At 39.8% G+C, this 21,507-nt stretch overlaps 1 protein-coding gene across 3 annotated transcripts in view; it reads right to left on the bottom strand.

The window, feature by feature from the left end:
- Nucleotides 1-12,037: 12,037 nt before the first annotated feature.
- The window catches only part of CDK6 (cyclin dependent kinase 6), a 224,856-nt gene continuing 215,386 nt past the window's right edge, over nt 12,038-21,507 (bottom strand). For all 3 annotated transcript variants that reach the window (XM_059933830.1, XM_059933831.1, XM_059933829.1), the window contains exons 7-8: nt 19,595-19,730; nt 12,038-14,068 (exon numbers count right to left, since the gene is read on the bottom strand). In XM_059933830.1, the coding sequence (XP_059789813.1) occupies nt 13,922-14,068; nt 19,595-19,730 (283 nt within the window). In that variant the 3' untranslated portion in view covers nt 12,038-13,921. The remainder of the gene's footprint in view (nt 14,069-19,594; nt 19,731-21,507) is intronic.

Consider the following 21,507-nt stretch of genomic DNA (forward strand, 5'->3'; position numbering starts at 1 on the left):
GATATACACAGGGTCAACTTTACCGCATGGCATGTCATAATAATGTCAGTACAATACTAAAACTTCAAGGGAGGTGGTCTGGGCTTCAGAGAAGGTGTCATTATATTTATTTAGAATTAATAGATCTGGATAAAGCTGGACCCATCTCAGTGCAACATCATTAGAAAGTCATTGAAAATCGATTTGGATCTTTTCTAGGCTCTTGGAAAATGGCAAAATGGGCTTATCCTCAAACGTATGAGAACTCCTTAAAATCATCTTTCCCAATTTGTCTTTCCCTCCCTTTCTCATGCTGCATCGCACAACAGATGATGCCAACTCCCATTTTATCTCTCAGAACTTTCCCAGACTCTCTCAAATGCAGCCATTGGTGGTTCTATTCTGCACTGAAAGTTCATTCTCCTTAGTAACCCACTTTGCTTTTTACTATAAATTGGGCCTCCACCCTTTCAATTCTCCTCCTCCTCCTCCATCACCCCTGACTTAAGCTGGGGATTCTCTGACCAAAGACAGGTTTCTCTGTATGCACAAGAGGAAGTTTGTTTTCATGGCTTATTGATAGTGTTTTTAATATTGCAGGAACTTTACAGATATTAACCCAAAGTCACAAAGATCTTTTTCTTATTTTTCTTCAGCAAGTTTTATAGTTTTAGCTCTTATGTTTAGGTCCATGACCCATTTTGAATTTTTTTCATGGTGTGAAGTAAGGGCCATGGTTCATTTTTTTACCTATATGGATATCCAATTTTTCAAGAGCCATTTGTTGAAAAGATTGTCCTTTCCACATTGAATTACTGTATTAGTTTGCTAGGGCTGCCACAACAAACTACCAGAGACTGGGTGGCTTAAGAAGAGAAATTTATCTTTTTGCAGCTCTGGAGGCAAGAAGTGTGAAATCAAGGTGTCAGTAGGGCCATGATCCCTGTGAAGGATCTAGGGAAGAATTCCTCCTTACTTTAAGTTTTTTTTTTTTGGGGGGGGGATGTGGATTTTTTTTTTTTTAAAGTCTTTATTGGATTTGTTACAATATGGCTTCTGTTTTATGTTTTGGTTTTTGGCTGTGAGGCATGTGGGATCTTAGCTCCCCAACCAGGATGGAACCCACAGCTCCTGCATGGGAAGGCAAAGTCTTAACCACTAGACCGCCAGGGAAGTCCCCTCCTTGCTTCTTTTAGCTTCTGATGACTCCAGGCATTACTTGACTTGTGGCAGCATAATTCCAGTCACTGCCTCTATCTTTACGTAACTGTCTTCTCTGTGTGCATCTCCATGTGCCCTCTCCTCTTAACAGTCATTGGATTTAGGGCCCACCTGAATCCAGGATGACTTCATTTTTTGCTGCTACCGTAATTGGTTTTTAAATGTGGGTTTGCAATTTTAAAGTATATAGAAATACATTTAAAAAAATATATTGCCCTTGTATCCTCTAGCCTTGCAAAATGTATTTGTTCTAGTAGCTTTTTAAGGTATTCTTCAGGAGTCTCTACAGAGACTCTCAAGTTGTCTGTGAATAAGGACAACTTTGCTTTCTTTCCAATCTCTATGCCTTTTGTTTTCTTGCTTATTACCCTAGCACAGTGTTGAATAGAAGTGGTGAAAGCTGACGTCTTTGCCTTGTTCTTGATCTTGGGAAGAAAGTATGTTGAACTTGTCAAAGTCTATTTGGGCTCAATCCAGTACCAGGTCACACTTTACCCCTCACACCTTTTACTTTACACTTCGTACCTCTCACTTCATGTTGGGCATTTCCCATATTCACTTACCAATTCTTTATTGAATCCACTCTAGTGAGGCTTTCAGTTCTTCTACCCTCAGCACGTCGCCTGGCTTCCTCAGTCTCATGCTAATTTATGCCTCAACTCAAAGCTTTCACGGAACCTTTCCTGACCACCATGTTCCAAGTACTTTGTTTCAAGACCTGTTTATTCCCTTTATAGCATTAAGCATAATGTACTTATACACTTTTTAAATTTATTTTCTGTCTCCCCCACTAAAATGTTAGCTCCATGAGATCAAGCACCTTTTTGTCTTGTTCACTGCTGCATCTCTCGAATCTAGAAATGTGGCCACGCGCAGCTCGGAATGTACAGGCAGTAGAAGCTCCAGACGTGTACGAGAGCGACACACGGTCATCTGCTTGGCTCCACGTCCCATGGGATGCTCTGGTTGTTTCATCTGCTATGTCCAGAAAAATGGCATATGTGGAACAAATATGACCATCACCATCCACGAGGAGTTCTTCACTAGAGAACAGGGAGGTGCAAATTGGGCTCACACTCCAGAGGGCAAGATCAGTGGCAAAGGCCTACTGGGCTTTCAATGGACTGAGGTTCTAAGTGAGCACAGCAGAGATAACTAGAGATAACTAACTAGCTTAAGGTCTTTTATAAACCATTTTGAAAACAATGGTCCCGCCAAACCTGGCTGTAAATACCTGTGGTTTGTAGAAACAGGTAGTTATGACTGACCTCTTAATAAACTACAAACTTTCACTTAACTCAATAAAGATCAAATTCCTGACTCTCTGTATCATCCCTTCTGAATATTCTGTGTAGATTTTACAAATTTAGATGCAATCTGGGGTCTGTTAAAAAAAAATTAAGGCAAGTCCTAATGAGAGCTCCCAAGGAATTCTGGAGGACTAATGTTAAAATACCTGATACTGTACACAAAGATGGGAATATAAATATCAGACAGCAACTACAGTCCCACTTTTGGTTTGCCTGTAGCACCTCAGGAGCTGCTTCGTCTATCACTCTCGTCTAGTATGTAAGGCGAACAAAAATAGGCACACATTAACAGAAATGATCTCTCTTTAAAATCCTTCAGTGGCTCCAAACTCCTTTATATGGTATATTAAGCACTTCTGGACCTCACCTCCTCCTTCACCACCCCTCTGCCCCTTACTAATTGTTTTAAAACATTAAGTCAAGGCCTGTTGGTGGGGTTGTGAAATGAATTTCGTGGCTTGCCACCAGTATTTTCAGAGTATGGAGGATAATAAAATAAAAAAAGAAAACATGTGTGGGGCGCACAGCATCATTTTGTGGAATATAAGTTTCTGATATATGTCTGCATGTGTCCATGTGTGTCTGTGTGCACCAGCCACGCTATTGGATTATATTTCTTTCTATAGGTTATGATCCAAATGTTGGAAAGCCACTGCCCCAGGTGTGGCCTCACCAATCTTCCTACCCTTTCCTGTCTGCTATTTCATAATTGCAGGCCATTGCACACACAAAGTATTTCTCCTTGTGTGACTGGCCAGCATTAACTTTTGTTTTTGAATCCATTCAAGCATCATTTCCAATGTGAAATCTTTTTTCCTTCCCAGGTTATCGGCAATTGGTTACACAAACCTTTTTCACAGTCTCAGTCAGTAAGCTTCAGAAAGGACTGCCTGTGCCTTATTCATGTTTTGGGTCTTCAGTGTTTACCACAGTCAACTATTAAGAGCTTACTAAGTACTTGTTATGGAACTTTTAAGTTCAATGACCTGCTACTTTTTCTAACATCTGAAGCCTGAAAAGGAGTCTCTTAAAACAAGAATTTGAAACATATTCTGCTAAAACTTGCTATTTAATTATACGTTACTTTACTCACTGCAATTACATTTATTTTACATTAGAGTAAAAAGAAAAATAGCTAGAATAGCAATTCATCTCCAAGAAAGCAGGTTAAAATTGCTGTTTTTATTATTTTTATTTGCTACCAACAGTTTTATTGTAAGAAGTACAAAAGGTATGACAAATACACAAACCATTTTCTCTTTTTGCTTCAATTTAGCTTGTGCAGAAGTGAAAACAATGAACTGGACAATGACATTTCAACACCAATTCTTAAAAAACAATGAATTCCATTATCTGACAATAAACACCTAAATTTGCATCCTAGCACCCAGTAAGACATCCAGTTTCCAAAGGATTCTTGACCTATAACCCTCTGAATTTTCTGACATGTTACCTTTTCCATTGTCACAGTCACCACTGGTAGTCCTCCCTCTCCAAACAAGTCTTAAGCGTAAGGTGCATGCTAGAAGAGCTACCTCTGCCCTCAGAAACCCCAGGTCATCAAGCATGACTTACTTGAGCTAATTCGTAAAACTGATGGCTAGCAATGGGGTATTTAATGTAAGTTTTGATGGTCCTTGGATTACATATTTCACATGACACAAATACCTACTTTTCTATTTTTCTCTTCAGGTGGGAAGAGCCTAGGTAAACTGACCTATATTTTCATCTACCTAAAAGTAAGGAAGCAAGATCACTCAGCTCAGGACCCTAGGAGGAGGGTAACTTTACAGGTCAGCTTTCTTCCTTTTTTTTTTCCTTTTCTTTCTTTTCTTTTTTTTTTTTTTCTTTCCTATTTTTTTTTTTTTTTTTTTTTGGCCTCAGGAGGGCTTTCTACATGGATGGTTGCTAGAGTGAGACGGCTCTTCCCATTTTCCTCCTGTCTGCACACGAGGCCATTTTTCTTTGAGGGGTAAATGATCCGGATATGTAGGAAGATCCCTGCTTTCAGAGAGCGGCATTGCACCCACATGTGGGGAGAGCACAGGGTTTATGGACCCTGTGAGGAAGGATACCCAGGTGAAACTGACAGACCAGTGTGGTAACTCTCAATCTTGTGTACAGAGAAAAAAGCAGAAGCAATATCTAACACCAAGCCATCTGCCAGCATTCTTGTAAGACTGTGTTCCAGGCAGTGAATTTCCACACTGCTTCTTTGACCTGCTGAACCCAAAGCACCAAAACAGAGCATTCTGTAGCAATATAAGCAAACGGAATGAGAGTAATTTTGCACCTTTAAGGAACATGCACCCTTATGTCTGTACCCTGATATTAAAATAGCAGAATGAGTTTCAAGTATGAAGAAATACAGTAAAAGTATAGCCTGTAGATGGACAGAAAACAGCAGCCTGGAATGTGGTTTATATTCTTGGTTAGTCTTTTTCTTTGCACCACAGCCAAAACAGAATGCTCTGTAGCACGACTTGGTTTAAAAATCAAGACATATACGAAGATGCTAGAGGGTATTTGTGATTGGTGTCTTGACCATGCTCTGTGCTCAGCACCAGGAACCTTCTCTTCATGACTGTGGCCAGCCAAAGGTCAAGTAGGGGTGGTGGCCAAGCCTGGACAGGCATACCTGGGATGCCTAAAGCATCTCTCATCATGTCCCTGACCCCAAAGTACAGCAGAGGAGGATGGAGAGCAGCACGTGGACAGTCCAGGAAGGGGGCAGGGAGCACTTCAGAGGAAGGGAGGAAAGGATGCAGAGGCTGGCGGAGTATCAGTTATCCTGGGCTGGTTCACACAGCCTAGATTAGTATCTGACATGCACATGCACAATCTGTACATCTCCAGAACCGTGATTTCAAACACAGAAACCAACAAGTCAAATGTCCAAATTAAGATTTTCTTCTACTTTTAAAATATCTTCTATTATAAAAATAAGTAAAAAAAAAAAAAAAAAAAGCAAAAAAATAGCTCACTGGCTGTGACACCCTTGCTGAAATCTAGAATAAAGTTTTAACTAGGCCCTATAGGAATGCAGAAACATTAATACATTTTACAGTGAAAACGTGCTTTTACACATCTCAGAAATGATAAGCCTATAAAACCCTCTAGTTCTAATCTGCACTCTACGGGAACCGACATTGTGCTTTTCTTGCCACATACTGCTCTTCTCTACGACACACTTGCCATTTAACCTTCAGATCAAAACTTAAAATACCAGAAATGCAACAAGCTTTTGAGGTGTTGGGGACTGTTGGTTGTTAAAACCCCATTGTTGACTACTGTATACGCAATCCTTGTTTTAATTACCAGACTGGATTGCTTCTCTACAAAACCAAGTTGCTTGAAGCATGGAAACTTGGACTTCTCCATCTGGCATGTTCTGGAAGCCTCAAGGCACATGCTGACGGGTCTGCTTCTACAGAAAACTCTCACACTGCTCTCCTTTCAACAGTGCTACCTGTTCCCACTATAGGACACACCACCTACAAGGGTACTAGATGGTGTGGGGGAAGCTTCTTTTCCGGGCCAGATAAGAGGAGGCGCCACCCAGGCACCTGTCTCTGCCTGGCATCTATTCTGAGGGCCACCTGGCAGAGTTCCTAAATTAAGGCAGTATTTGATGCTTTGCTACCTGCAGTTTTAAGTTTTGCTGTATTTCACACTATAGTATATTCATACTTGACAAAAGAACAACTACCAAGTCCTTTGCTTTAATTCCTTTACATAATGATAAAACACCTAGACACAAAAATACTATCTCTCTAGACTTAAATTCTACTAATCATATTAAAATGCATGCAGCTTATTTGGGGGCTTAGTCTAATTTTAATTTTCTGAGTTCCGTCAAGACCATGATAATGAGCATTTAATGCAAATCCTAATGTGGTCTGCCTTCTGTTGCACTTTCACAGGACTAGTGTGATTGAGAAATAAATAATATACATGAACAATAATAGAAATAATTTATGCAAATGTAGAACAACTTGAAATAGAAATTTCCCACCTTGTTAAGTGCTGATCCTAGGAGTAGTTGATGCTACTGATTCCATGTACTAACTAGTATATTTATTACTGGTCATAGGAAAATAAATGAATACAAAGTAAGGAACTAAAATATTCCCATATACATTTGTTGCAAACACAGGATCAAAATGAGAAAGATATATAATACACTTGGTGGGGGGGGGTGTTCAAGAAGTGTATTACTGCTGGGATCTATTTTCATTATCCAGAGACTTCAAGGTCAAATTTGGAGTTGCTGGTGATCACAGAAATATTGCTAGCTAATACATATTATTGCATTTCATAAAACTTAAGATTAGAAACTTTCAAGTAAGGGTACGAAAGGTCTCTTCAGGACTGTAACCTAAGCACTTCAACGGATTTGGCTAGAAACCACAGAGTTAGAAATGATATATCTTGTGGCTTTATGCTTGCTGATTAGTGCTACGGTCATAGTTCTTTATAGCGTTATGTACAGTTATGTGTCCCCCTTTAAGAAAACCTACATTTGACAGTCCAAACTCCTTAAATAGAGAAGGGGTTGATTATTTGTTTGACAAAACAATTCACACAAAAGGTTCCTCTAAACAGGAAAGTCTCCCTCCCACATGAGATAATTTGCTCACATATCTTTAACTACTTGACGAAGAAAAAAAGAGAAAGAAATTAGAAACTAAAGAGTTAGGAGCATTTGCCAACTGAGGATGAAGCAGAAAATAAACAAATCTTCCAAACAAAACTTTTCCAGGCATATCTTTTGCCATCATATATGTAGAATGATAGAAAATAAAAAAATAAAAAATCTTTCCTGTAATTATACATCTTCTCTTAAAAAAAAAAAAAAAAGCTGAGCTTAGAGCTTGAGAGATGCCTGGTAGATAGCTTCATACAGAGCAGCATCTCTTTATACCCGAACTCTCGGAGAATTGTGTTGTACTTATTTACGCACAGATGACACCTGTTTGCTTCTAGGGATATTTTACTTCCTAAGATTGCAGAACAGATGCCTCTGAGACAGCAGCAGGGCACATGGACCTCGGACAGTATCCCGCCGGGTCTGTACATCATTTCAGGCACTAACAGGTGAGCGGCGGGCGGGTCCCAGCCAGCTCCGCCCACTGCCACTCTACTGCCAAAGGGGCGGGGCGACGGCGCAACGCACCCGGAAGGCTTTCGGTGGGAGGGAAATTTTGAATGCGAGCAGATAAGAGTTCAGACTGGCCCAACTGATAACAAACTCGAGGTTTGAATTCGGCCTTCCACTTAGGGGCTTAAACTGGAATCTAAATACTTCAGTGGGATTTTAAGCAGAGGGATGAGGCCGAAGATTTGACAGCCCCTAGTGTGTGCGGTATTTTGATTCAGTATGAATTACTGAGACTTGCCCGCTGGCTACTCCGGAGGAAAGTGAAGCAGGCACTAAGGAGTTTCTGCCACTCAGAAGGAATAAACTGCCTTCCGTTGGGTTGTGCTAAGGAAATTCTGAAAAAATAATATAATTTCCTTCCTCCTAAATTTCAGTGACACTGTTAAAGAAAATGACTTCTAAAATTAACTAAAATCATGTGGCGGATAATGGGTCTCTGAGCGGATCTGTGAATTAAAACAAAAGTGTAGGAAAAAAGTGTATGTACATATATATTTATATAACGTAAAGTTGCCAAAGAACTTCACAAGTGGAGAAATCAAACACTTATGTATACTCCTAAGTTATTAGCTCATATGCTTAATGAAAATTTTTAAAAATTACAATTTCTTGTGAATTTACACTTGTGACTATACAAATGTAAAAATTACCAGGTCTTTTAGTATTTTAGGGCTCTGTTTCAGCATAGCAATTCTTTGAAAAAATAGTTTTGTCTATATAGTAACTGATGCGTTACTTAGTTTCCGCATCTGATTTTTTAAATTAGTATTTTTAAATTTAATGGTCTAACAGCCACCATGGTAGGGAATGTGAAAGCAGCTGACAGGGGATATGGCATTTTGCCTAGGGCCTCTGTAGGAGTTTTACACTCCTAACAAAACTATCCTCTTCACAGATGAGTGTTGCCTTTTGAGTAATAAGCATGTCCATCTTTGTAACTTTGCACCTAGAAAAGTGAGGTAATTAGTTACCTCAAAAAATGTTTCATGACCAAATGAATGACTAGGCTCTCTTTATACACTAAAATAATCAAAACGGGTGTATTATACATCCTCAAGAACAATTTACTTGCAGACAGTTGTTCAGAACTTAGCTAACAACTAAAATATCTGAGTTACAGAACACTGTGAAGATTATTAATCATCCTGAAAAACAAGCGCTAGGCAAGAGTCAAATGTGTGCAGAAAAATAAAGGTAGAAGCCTTGCTCAGATTCCACAACCCCCTTCAAAGTGCCACCTTGTGGAATATACTAGAATAAAATAAGAAAGTTCATCCCTTAGGACAGTGTGAATTTTAAAACAGACATTTGAAAGAAAAACCGCCTCCCTTTCCTACCATATTGAGTTCAAATTGCTGTAATAGTATTTAAACAGATGCTTGGAAAAAACCTGTATTTATTTTCAGGAGTCTTGTTTTCTTCTTCAAGGCCAGAGCACCAGTATCAAGGAAACATAAATATGTTGATGGAAGTCCATTCATTTATCTAAATTAACTCCCTGGGAATGCTAAGAAATAGAAAACATTTTGAAAAGCTGGTTTGCACTTCATTAAAAAAAACAAACAACTAATCGCGAAAAACATGTAAAAATCAGACCCCTCCTCTTTCTCCATTTTTTGTTGTTAACAAAGGTCAGAAGATGGAAAAGGCCAAAGGAATATTTTTGGTTTATTTTCTGAAAAAGTACAAGTTAGAAATGCTTGAGATATAGGTATGTAACAAAACCAGGTTGAAAATTGCATTGATAAAAAATGAAAATGCTATTTTCTTATGCTTTTGAGGAAAACACCACTACTAATTATCTGAGGACTTACATTGCTTGACAGGTTTTTGGTAGCCTTGAGAAGTTTTTCCACTGTGGGGAAGGAACATGTAATTATCTTCCTAATCATACATCTGAATGTACTGAATGCACATGATAAATGGTTTGGGTTTCACAAGTTTTCAAAAATCCTGGTGGCATAGGAAACACACCTTTAAAAAATTTATTTATTTTTTTACAACAAACATTTTTAGGCTTGCATAACAAGTGTAGCTTCACATGGCTGCTTCCTTCCATGAAATGAGGAAGGAATAGGGATAGTTTAGTATGATTAGCTCAACCTTTGAAATAGTAACTGTTTGGAGTGACTTTTCCATAAAATTTGTTTCTGCCCATATCAAGTTCATAGTTGCCAAGTGACTTGAATATAAATTCTTGCAATACATGTTAATAAAATATATACCCGTCAAAATATACATAACTTTGAAACTATCCATCTTTGAATACCTTCATTTTCTCCAGAATTTCCTCTATCCATTGCCTAGTGTCTTATGGTTTTTAAAGATTTAGAAATCATATCACATCTTTATTTTTTATAAAATAAAGACATCATTTTATGTCTTTATGCATTCTTTTGAATTCTATCAATATCTAGGAATTTATAATATTTCAATATTTTCTTTCCAAGAAACTGTACTAACACAATTAAGTAATTACAGTGGCTTACTAACTTTCAACATTATTCTTTCCTAGACCCACCTATGCAACACAGGCCTGTTTTTGGAAAATGTGAGACACTCTCATGTGCTTATCATAAAAATTACAGTAAAGTTGTCACTTAAAAAAAGAAGCAATTCTTTAGAGAGAAGAATTTTAATATGTTTATGATATTAGGAAGCTTACATGATTTAATTTCCATTAAGGAATGAGAATTGCCATTACTGACTTTTATAGGTACCACTTTTAAGAGAAGCAGCTTTAGTTAGTTAAAAACGCAATTTAAATACATATTTTAAGATTCAAAAGTTTGGTAATATTTAAGTTTTTTCCCATCAGGATGGATAGTATCACATTCTGGAGTCAGACTGTAAGTTTCTCTATTAAAAGGTATATGTTTTATTTAAGATATTAACATCCTGTGCATTCCAAAATTTTCATTTTTACCTAAAACTAAAAGGCTGAGATTCTGGTCTTAGGTGAATATTTTGAACAATTTTTAGTATGTCACCTGGGGCAAAATGAAAAGTCTGCCATTAAAAGTGTGTGTTTCCTGAGAGAAAATCATGAGAACACAGGGGGCAGAAATGGCCTGGAGCTTTCTTCCGAAACAGGTTCTTTGCTCCTTGAGTTCCCATCTACTTCAAAGGAGAGACAAAGTGGGAGGCCCCAACGCACTGGGTTCTGACAAGCTCTCAGGGATTGTGTTTTTAAGGTTATAAGGGCCTTATTAGCTTTGCCACGTGATAGCTTATGATGCCTAAATGGACTCTTTAAATGCAGGTTGTTACAACTCCACCCCAGCACAGCAGTTCCCAGAGCTTGGACCACTAGAACTAAATATCATATAGAAACTATCAGGCATATTCTTGCCCCAGTCCTAGTAAGAAATTCAAATGTGAGTTCAAGCCTGTCATCCTGTTTCTTACTGCTATAAGCTGCTTCAGTATAGCCCTGGGGCAATATGACCTTTTCAGCTAACCACTGCCTAGCTTTTGGCAAACATGTTTGAAACCATATGTAGCAGAAGAATAAGCCGTATTCAGTAAGCTTGTATTCTGCTCTGTGCTTCAAAGTGCCCTAATGGCAAAGGGTGCTTGTGTGGGATCTGGATTTCAGAAGTGGTGAGGCGGATGTAAAAGACATAAAACGAGAGTAATCACTCAAGTGCAACAACCACCCGGATGGAAGAGCTGGGGACAGACTCTTTAACAAGTTCAGAGAGGCTGAAAAGCCCTCTCCTTCTGCCTCTCAGAGGGGAATCTGGCAAGTATCTAATGTCAAAATGTTTGTGCTTTAAGTTTTCTTTATAAACACTACCAAGAAACGAATCAGGAGCATATGTTAGAAATAAAAGTTGAACTCTCTACATGTTTAAAATGCTGAAGAATGCTGAAAAATTCCAGTTTAGAACAGCTGCATTTTTCTTAAGTGAACTTATGAAAAACCTTTGCAAAAGCAAAAACCCAAGTTTCACAAAAACCCATGTTCACTCTAACCATGGAGACTAACTGAAAAGCTCATGATGGATTAGTTCAGTGAGTTTTAAAATTCAATTTCTAGGCCCCTGGTCTTTGTATTTTGACCCCCGATCGAAGGAAAGGCAGAACTCATTTATCCAGGGAGACCGCAAGTATGCTTGACCTGAATGCTCTGGATCCATTATATCTCAAGCATTTACAGAGATGACAAAACATAATCGATGTTGTCACACGGAAGAAAGTATAAAACATTCTTATGGCCCATCTTCTCACTCATATCTTGCTTTAGAAAAATTTTCCTGCTCTTGAAGTTACTGAATTAGAACAATGTTAAACTATATATATATATATATATATATATATATATATATATATATATATATATATATTATATAAAGATAGTCATATACAATATTAAGCTGTGGAGAACTCAGAAAGGCCTGATTATGCATAAACATCACCTGGCACATTTTCTTCTGAGGGAAGCAATGTCCATTCTTTGAAAACCCTAACTCTAAACACAGTCTAACTGTTGCATGCTCGTAAAACATGAATCAGGAAGCGAAATTAGCTAAACTTACCAAAAGATACTTCATCTCTATGTCTTCTGGTTACTAGAGCCAACTGAGCACTAACCACACAGAAGGCAGAGATGATATGGAATATAAAGTACTGTAGAGAAAATGGCAAGAGAAAAAGTAAAGCTGTTCACAATGCCCAGGTCAGGCTGGCTCTGCAGAGAGCAGGCATGTGCGTTAAGGCACTAGAAACAAGCACAGCCTGGCGACGGAGAATAGGTAATTTTATAGAGTAAATATATATTTCTAAAAAATAGTTAAGGACATTCCCTCAGATACTACACTGACAATATATTCTATAAAGCTGTAAAACACTAAGTTACACTTTAAAGCAATCTACTTGCTGGTGATTGAGAAGAACCAGTCTTCTACTCATTACCTAGGTAACAACCGTGAATGCCAAATGCCAGGCAGGAAGATTGCAGTAGAGGGAGAACATATGGGACTCTGTTAGGATTGTGGAATTGGAGCCATAAGCCATAAATCTGAATCAAACTATTTATGAAAGGTTCATTGAAAGAAAGAAAGTAGGAGGTGCATGAGAACAGCTTAAGCAATCTGTTATTAATTATGTAAGGGTAGTAATACATATTAGATGCGCTGGGGGATAGATAAGATGGATACTTTGCAAATGAGGCAGTGCACGGTAGAAAAAGTACAGTGTAATAGGTGGGGGAAAACTTAAATGGCATTCCTGTCTCTAGTCAGAGAGAACTATCCTCCAAACCCAAACAGGAAAACAGTTTCTGACAAATTCCTAAAATCAAAACCAAAACAAAATAACAACAAAAACCAAAAAGAAAATAAATTCCAAACCAGGAAATAAAGGCTTTCTCTATTATTTTTTGACGATTTTACCTAGTTGAGGTACACTCCCTAAATCTATAGCAAGTTAAGAAAAAGCTTATAGGTATTTTTCAAAAGAAACAATAAAGCACATTATACACGTTAAAATTACAAGGAGTAAATGAGCTTTTTGAAAAGTAAATAGAATTTGTGCTTCAAAAAACAGGTTTCTTAAAAGATACTAGAATTTTTTTTTTTTCTTTTTGCTGTGTGTATAAAACTTCACCTAGATAGTGAACCTTTTACTATTAGCAAATTTACTGCTTTGGGCCAGAAAAGAAATGCTAAGGACATAGGCTCAACTTTAAATTTGAGAAGCCCATTTTGGTGAATCACCTTTAGTCAATAGACACCTGTTATTTAGCCGTCACTTTGAGCCTTTAAAATTCAATTATTCTTGTTGTTTACAGAAAGTAACACTTTTTAAGAGATCAAGAATCACACACACACACATACACACATGCACACGCACATACACTCACTCAAAAGTACCAAATCAGGCTCCAGCACCTGCAGAGACATTATATCATAACTCAGCTGTGCCCGGATTGCTCACTTCACACTGGCAGCATTCAAGATCAGAAAAATGAAATGGCAGCACAATTGGTCAGCAGCTTCTCTTCTGGAATTTTTCCAGGTTCTTAAAACAAACAAACAAACAAACAAACGAATGAACATAAAGCTGCAATCACTCTTGCATTGATTTCAAAACAGTAAACGAGGCGGTTTCCTCAGAGAAGCAGAGCCCATCCAGAAGACGGCAGCTAGAAGGTCTCCAGCCAGTGATCCTCAGCAGCTCTGCAGGGCTTACTCAGGGGACCCATCAGCTACCAAGGAGGTTCTCCGGATGATCAGCTCCAGGCAGCTCAGGCTGTATTCATTTCTGAGCTGTTCTGGCTGGGCGGCAGGTGGGAATCCAGGTTTTCCTTGCACCTCTCCAGGTCGTGGAAGTATGGGTGAGACAGGGCACTGTAGGCCGATATTCTTTTGGCTGGATTAAATGTCAAGCACTTCTGTGATAGAGACAAAATAACAGATTGACATAAAACATATCCATTTAAATAATGTGCTTACATAGTTATGTATCTGTTCACTGCCACACATAGTTATGTATCTGCTCACTGCCACATATTACATGTATCTCTAATGAGAGTGAATATCTACTTCAAGGGACACTAAATACAATGTAGACAGTACTCATATATGTCTGCTCAGGAAAAGGCAACACCTTTTGGGTTGCCTGTGGACTGTTACCCACCCAGGATTTCTCTCCAACCCAATCATATTATTATTACAGCATGCAAATAACTTTATTTAGGGTAGTGATTTTTCTGATGCTAGCAAACTTAGTGCTATAGTCGGAATCTTCACCCTAATTTTTTACCCTGATTTTATCAATGAGCAGGGAATGGAAGGGGGTTGTCTTGTTCAGGTGTAAAGGATAATTACTGAACCCAGGGCCAGTGGAGGAGGCAACAAGTAAGGGCTAAAGCCTAGACCGTAATCATCCCGATCCACTGCCCCAGGGCTGCGCCACCCAGAGAAAGAGATGCCTTCCTTCTAATCCATGTCAAGGTGCCATATGGGCTAGCAGCAGCCCTACAAGGAGACCATCAGATTCAAGTCAAGTCACTAAACTCTGTTCCAGGCGTTGACTCAAGTGCAGGTAGAAGGTGAAAGGAGGGTAAGGTGAACTCTGGAGCAGCAATCTGCATTCCCAAGCTGTTGATACATAATCAGTCACAACGTTTCCCTAATTCAGTGCCATTTCCACTCCAACCCCAGGTAATCTCGTTCTTCAAATCCTCCTCCTCTCCTTCCACCAACTCCTCCAGCATGCCTAGCAGGTGGCAAGCACTAACGGTGAGTAATGTCTCCCCCCGCCCTCTGCCCCAGGAGCTCACATGTAGCAGAGAAGCTATACCAGCCTCTCCATCCTTGTGATGCTGTGTCTACTGAAGTGGGCTGGGGATCTGAAATTTCTCTTGATTTCAGTCCTCTGTGTAATCTAGACTTAACATTATCATGGTTATGTAGACCTCTTCCATTTAATCTGGGTTTCTGCGCTTAAGTATCTCACAGTCTTAGGTCCTGAGTGGATTAGGGACTCCTCTAAAACTGTGCTGAATGCAACTGAGCTAGAAAAACACATACAAACAGAAAATTCTACACTTAACTTCAGGTGAACTGTTGGGTCCCCTGAAATGTTATTCATCCTGAGCTCCCTACCGGTCCATGGACGCCAACCTGCGCATAGCGTCTTCTGAAAATCAAAGACCCAAACGACAAGCAGAGGAAGGAGATTGTTCCTAGAATGGTTCTACTGTCTCTAATAGCAATAAACATCTTGAGAAAAGCTTTGCAAGGGCTGAATTCCCAAAGGACAGGAAAGCAGGGGCAAAATTCTTGAGCTTGAGTTTTTTCTTCCCAGAGTCCAAGAAGGAAAAAATTATGTAGTGGCATTAGAAAAGGAAGCAGCCAGTTTAATTCCCAGGACATAGGAAAAAGAAAAAAAAAGTTGTAGAAATATGTCCAAGATAGAGAGACAAGTCCCTAGAGGATTATCTGAGAGGAAGCCCTGTTCCCACACTACATGGATGGCTTAGGGCTGGGAAGAGGGTAGAGAAAAGGAGAAATCTTTAGCTTAAGGTGGGAGGTGTGTGAGAATCTCAAGTTGGAGGTTGTAATACATTTTGTCCTATAAACATTGTTAGAAAAGATGGTTGAATCCTATTATTGCTCTATGTCAGTAGAACAATTGGCTATTTTAAGAACTAATTTTAAAATCTTGCATAATAATATTGTTTCTGCAAAAAAAAATAATTTGCTTGCCAAATAACTGCCTTAAAAAATGAGCTTTTGAATTACCACCTAGTCAAGAGTTGACTACTACAGTGGACTGGATCATTTTCTAACACATATTCCTTTTCTTTCCTTCCCCCTCTCCATGGGAGGAGTATTCGTTCTTCTATTAAAGTTGGCCATGTAACTTCCTTTGGCCAATGGAACGTGGACAGAAATGGCAGGGTATCTCTTCCAAGCCTAGGCCTTCAGGGGCATCGTAGGTTTCTGCTTGCCCTTCTGGGAGCACCTACCTTCTAGGATGAGAAAAACATGCCGCAGGGAGCCAAAGGCCCTCGGGCCTGGGCCCCAGAATGAGACAAATGGAGAAGACCAGTACTTGACCCACCGGCTGAAGCAGAGTTGCTCTAGATGACTCAAAGAGCTGTCTCTGCCAATGTGAAGACACATGAGCAAGAAACAAAGGCTTATTGCTGTATGCTAGTGAGACTTTTTTTTTTTGTTGTTTGTTATGCATCAAAAACGGACTAATATGGGACTTCCCTGGTGGCGCAGTGGTTGAGAATCTGCCTGCCAATACAGGGGGCACGGGTTCGAGCCCTGGTCTGGGAAGATCCCACATGCCGCGGAGCGACTAGGTCCGTGAGCCACAATTGCTGAGCCTGCGTGTCTGGAGCCTGTGCTCCGCAACAAGAGAGGCCGCGATAGTGAGAGGCCCGCGCACCGCGATGAAGAGTGGCCCCCGCTTGCCGCAACTGGAGAAAGCCCTCGCACAGAAACGAAGACCCAACACAGCCATAAATAAATAAATAATTAAAATAAAAAAGAAACAAAAGAAAAACGGACTAATACAAGGACCAAAAAAAAAAAAAAACGTACCTCAGGCTCTGAAAGCAGTTAGATAGCAAGAACTCCCAAACGTTTTTCAGCAAGAGCATCATATTTGGAGTAAGTACCCAGCCTCCCAAGTTAATCATGATGAAGGGTACAAAACTTATAAAGATATGTAGGTTTTGCCTGCTAAAAATAATTCTTCCCCTGAATTGTCTTGTTACTGCACACTACTTATATATCTACATAAGAGCATTTATAGATGTTGATGTATGTACATCCATATGTGAAAGATTGAGGCATTCTATAAAGTCAACTGTTTTTTCAGATTAAAATGAAGGATAACTCTTAAAAGTGCTAAACTTTTAAATGTTAATTGTTTCTTAAATAAAACAACTTTCTAAAATACTCTTTACTTTTCTTCCTTAGTAAAAAATTTTCAATAGCGGCAACAGTTACTTTTGGGATCTCAGCTGCCTCTCTTGTACCGAATGGCCTGCCTTCTCTGCTTTAGAGTTCTAGCTTGTGTCCCTCTAGGATGAAACAGTGAGAGCTTTCAGAGAGTGCTGAGGTTTAAGGTCTTGGACTGTCCTTTCCCTGCATGCCTGTGGATATTATGCTCCATGCTTAAGTTTTACCTGGTCATGATGTTACTGGCTCTGCTTTTTATTCCTCTCCTTTTTCTAATCTCTGCTGCCATTCCTTGTCTACCTACTTTCTTCTCTCTTTGGTAGGTTTCTTTGCTCCTTTTTCTTTTTTGTCTCCTGCTACTTCTTCAGATTAGCACTAGTGTGTGGTCCGACTTTGGAAGCCACCACCTCTAGTGGGGGACCCTGAATGAACACATGGCATTGTCTGTTATCTTTACATTTTAAGTTCTTCTTGGTGATTCCTAATAATGTTGGAGCCAGGAGATCTTTTGGGTTGTCTTTGGATGTTCCATTAGCTGAAGGACTGGGCTACTTCACTACCAAAGTTGTTCATCACTGTCACGGTCTGTCCAGAATCCTCTACTAAGAGGAACATTTCATTCAAAGCTCCTGCTGAAAAGGAAATCCTATCGTGGCTATATTTTATAACACGCGGTTCTCACCCTCTCCTGGCATAGCTGATTGGGCCAGGAGTACAGCCTGGCCGTAGGTAGCAACCCTTATCACGGTTTGGCAAAAAAGGGTGAGGTATGGCAGCCAGGTTCCTCCTTGTAGGAATCTGATATAGGAAACAGTGAGAGGGCAAATGCTAGCAGTGGGATTAGAGCTGAAAGGATCTGTGAATTAGTTGAAGTTCTGATAGTCAAGGGACCAGCTAAAGTTAGGGGAGCAGACAGTAGGACTGAAAAGAAGCACTGAGGCGGAGAAAAGGGCAGAGAAAAGCAGAGTTGCTAAGAGCATGTGATGCACAGGACAGAGACAGAGCATTTACACTCTGGATGGCTTTCCATTTCCAGGCCACACTAGTGAGTGTCTTACAAATCAACAGTGGGGAGGAATAGAGCTGTCCTTGTCTATAATTTGGCAGTGGAGGGAACTTTTGCCTAAGCATCAGAAAATAAGCCACCATCAGCTGAAGATGGAGTTAGGGCTTTCACTGGGAAAATCCTTGGCTCTGCAGACATGCCGATCAATGGCTGTGTCCACACAGAGCTGAAGCATACATAACATGTCTACTAGGACCTATAGACTCTTAGGTCTATATCTAAAATTCATAGTATACTGACAGAATGGGAGTAAGCTTCTGAGTCTAGGAGCACTTTCTTGCCTAGATATCAAAGGTTGTTAATTCAGCTGGTAAAGGATACACTCATTACTACTCATTGGGTTCCAAACACCAAGAGTAGCCCCATAGGTACTTTCTTCTACTTATTGTTTTGGTCTCCAAATACAAAGAATTATGTTCAAAGCCAAGTATTATGAGTTTGACTCTCAAACAGGGCACAGAAGTCTTTATTTTCAGTGAGGCATTTTATATGTCAGGGCACGTTCAATACTTATTAAATAAATCAATAACTAAAGGAGTATTGCTATCCAGTTCCTTTGGAAAAACATCTTCCTAAAGATGTGCCTGTTTAAGAAAAGACACATTAAAATGCCAAACAAGCTGCTTAAAGTAGCATGAAAGCGTAAACAAGGAAACATAATATTTACTTCTAAAGAAGCATGTGTTTAGACGAACCCAGAGGATTCTAAGGCTGCATTCAAAAGAACATTCGAAGATGGCAGACTGAAAGGGTGTGGATCAGAATCTTTCTTTTTTTTTTTCAAATTTTGACTGCATTTATTGATACATAGTATTTATTTATTTATTTATTTTTTGGCTGTGTTGGGTCTTCGTTGCTGCATGCGGGCTTTCTCTGGTTGTGGCGAGTGCAGGCTACTCTTTGTTGCAGTGCACGGGCTTCTCATTGCAGTGGCTTCTCTTGTTGTGGAGCACGGGCTCTAAGCGTGCGGGCTTCAGTAGTTGCAGCACGCGGGCTCAGTAGTTGTGGCTCACAAGCTCTAGAGCGCAGGCTTCAGTAGTTGTGGCGCACGGGCTCAGCAGTTGTGGCTCGTGGGCTCTAGAGCGCAGGCTCAGTAGTTGTGGCGCACGGGCTTCATTGCTCTGCGGCATGTGGGATCCTCCCGGACCAGGGCTCGAACCCGTATCCCCTGCACTGGCAGGCAGATTCTTAACCACTGCACCACCAGGGAAGTCCCTCTTTCTCTTTCTATAGGACCTGAAGACATTGCAGAATCAAAAGCCACTAGCTGCTATAGGGCTGGAAATGAAAGCTGCAGAGAGACTGTGGCCTCTGCCCCGTGTGGTTGTGGCACATGATGTTGAACTGACACTGTGCCCAGCGCCCAGTGTGGACAAGGCAAGTCTCTCACGAGCACAGTGCAGACCAACTCTGCATCATGTGAACTTACCAGAAGTAGGTCTTTGCCTTGTTCATCAATATCTGTTACAAACTTCTCAATTGGTTGAGGAGATTTTGAGTGAAAAGCCTGCCTGGGGAGGGCGACATCTCTAGGCCAGTCCTCTTCTCCCGGGAGTCCAATTACGCTGCAAAAGAACCACAGGTGAACGTAAGCATTAGCTACTGTGCTGAAGCTATTTCTCCACCAATTCTAGAAGAAGGTAAAGCCCAAGGGGCAGGCATGGGGGACACAGAGCCTCAGGAGTTCATCACTTGTATGACTGGGACTCTCATTTCTCTCTGTCCTACTGCAATACGGTGACCATGGCAGGGTAATCAGGTACTGCAATAGGGTAATCTCACAGGAGAACTGTAAAAACCACTGGGGAGAGATAAGAGATTACTCTGGCGGAAGACAAAATGTAAGAGATCATGCAGAACTGGAAACTACTGTATTACCAATAAGCCCTGAAATACTGACAGAGCAGGACCTATATATTCAAAGGAGACCCGCATGGGTATATCATATTTTCCTTTATGCCCAGGAGTGCTTTTCGTATTCTGATCGAACACTCCTGTACTGACATGCCTTTATGATACTCATCTAACATGATTTGTTTACACATAAATTTGGTTGCATTTTTGGTTAAAGAATAATTCCCCACACAGTAATTACATAAATCGGAACCAGACCAAAAAAATGGGGCTAAAAGGTATGTTAGTCCTATGTTATGCAATACCATTTTATAATTTAATATCAAATTTAACTTACATAATTTAATTTACATATTTTATATAACATTTTATGCTATTACAAAGTGAGCAAACAATTAATAAAAACAGTATCATTTATGTTCCCCCTGAAAACCATCCTGGGATCAGAAAGGTAGAGAGAGCATCAAGTGATACAAAAACAGCACAGGCTGTTTAATGGACAGACTATATGACTATTCAAATACTGAGCAAACTCTTTTGACTACAGTTAGAAAAGGTGCTGGCCTGCATCGTCGTCTTCTTGGCCTGCACTCGCTGGGACTAAGGCCCAGGGGATGTCCTCCTGAACAAGTCCTCCAGGGTGCAGAACACATGGTGGTAAATGTCACAAGATCTCTGTAGGGCTTTGTTCCCCTTCCCTCACCCCAACAGAGCCGAGGTAACAGACCTCACCTGGGAAGAGCAGACACCTATCACTGGGTGTCTGGGGAAAGACACAGTAATCCTACCTCTGTCAGACATGTGGGGAGAGCCAGGTTATTGAGGTAGATAAAAACAGACTCATGGACATGTTTACGGGACAGATGAATGGAAATGACAACTTGAGCAACATACTAATTTGTTTAACAGCAAGATCTAGAATAAGAATAAAAAGAGAAAACAAAAACATTACCATTTATTATTAAAAAAAAAAGTGTGTGTGTTTGGATAGAATGGGACAGGCAGAGGAAGAACAGAAGAATGCTTACTAAATAACTTCAAAAAATTGTCTTTCAGTCATTTTTGGCCTTTTAGCCATTTTTATATCAATATTTTTGCATATCATCACCAGTCACCTAGAAATCGATTATAACAACTCGTAGTACAAGTTTAAAATCTTTTTTATTTGCAGTTTTGAATATATTTATATTGAGTTAAATCTGGCAATGTGGGCAGCTGAATGCCAAAAGCTCTCAGAAAAACAGTGTCCCTGTATGTATATGTGTGATGTATACATACATACATATACATATCTGTTTATATAAATAACTTATAAAAGTGTTCTTAAATCTACCACCTCCTGAGACACGTAGGTCAGGTATTATTATTTCTATTATATAGATGGGGAAACTGAGGATGAGGAATAAAATGAACTGCCAAATTCACACATAGTTCAGCCCAGAGCCTGGAGCGAACGTATTCCAAATCCAGTATTTTGTTTCCATTTAA

This window comes from Balaenoptera ricei, chromosome 9, assembly GCF_028023285.1.
Source record: "Balaenoptera ricei isolate mBalRic1 chromosome 9, mBalRic1.hap2, whole genome shotgun sequence".
Lineage (NCBI taxonomy): Eukaryota > Metazoa > Chordata > Mammalia > Artiodactyla > Balaenopteridae > Balaenoptera > Balaenoptera ricei.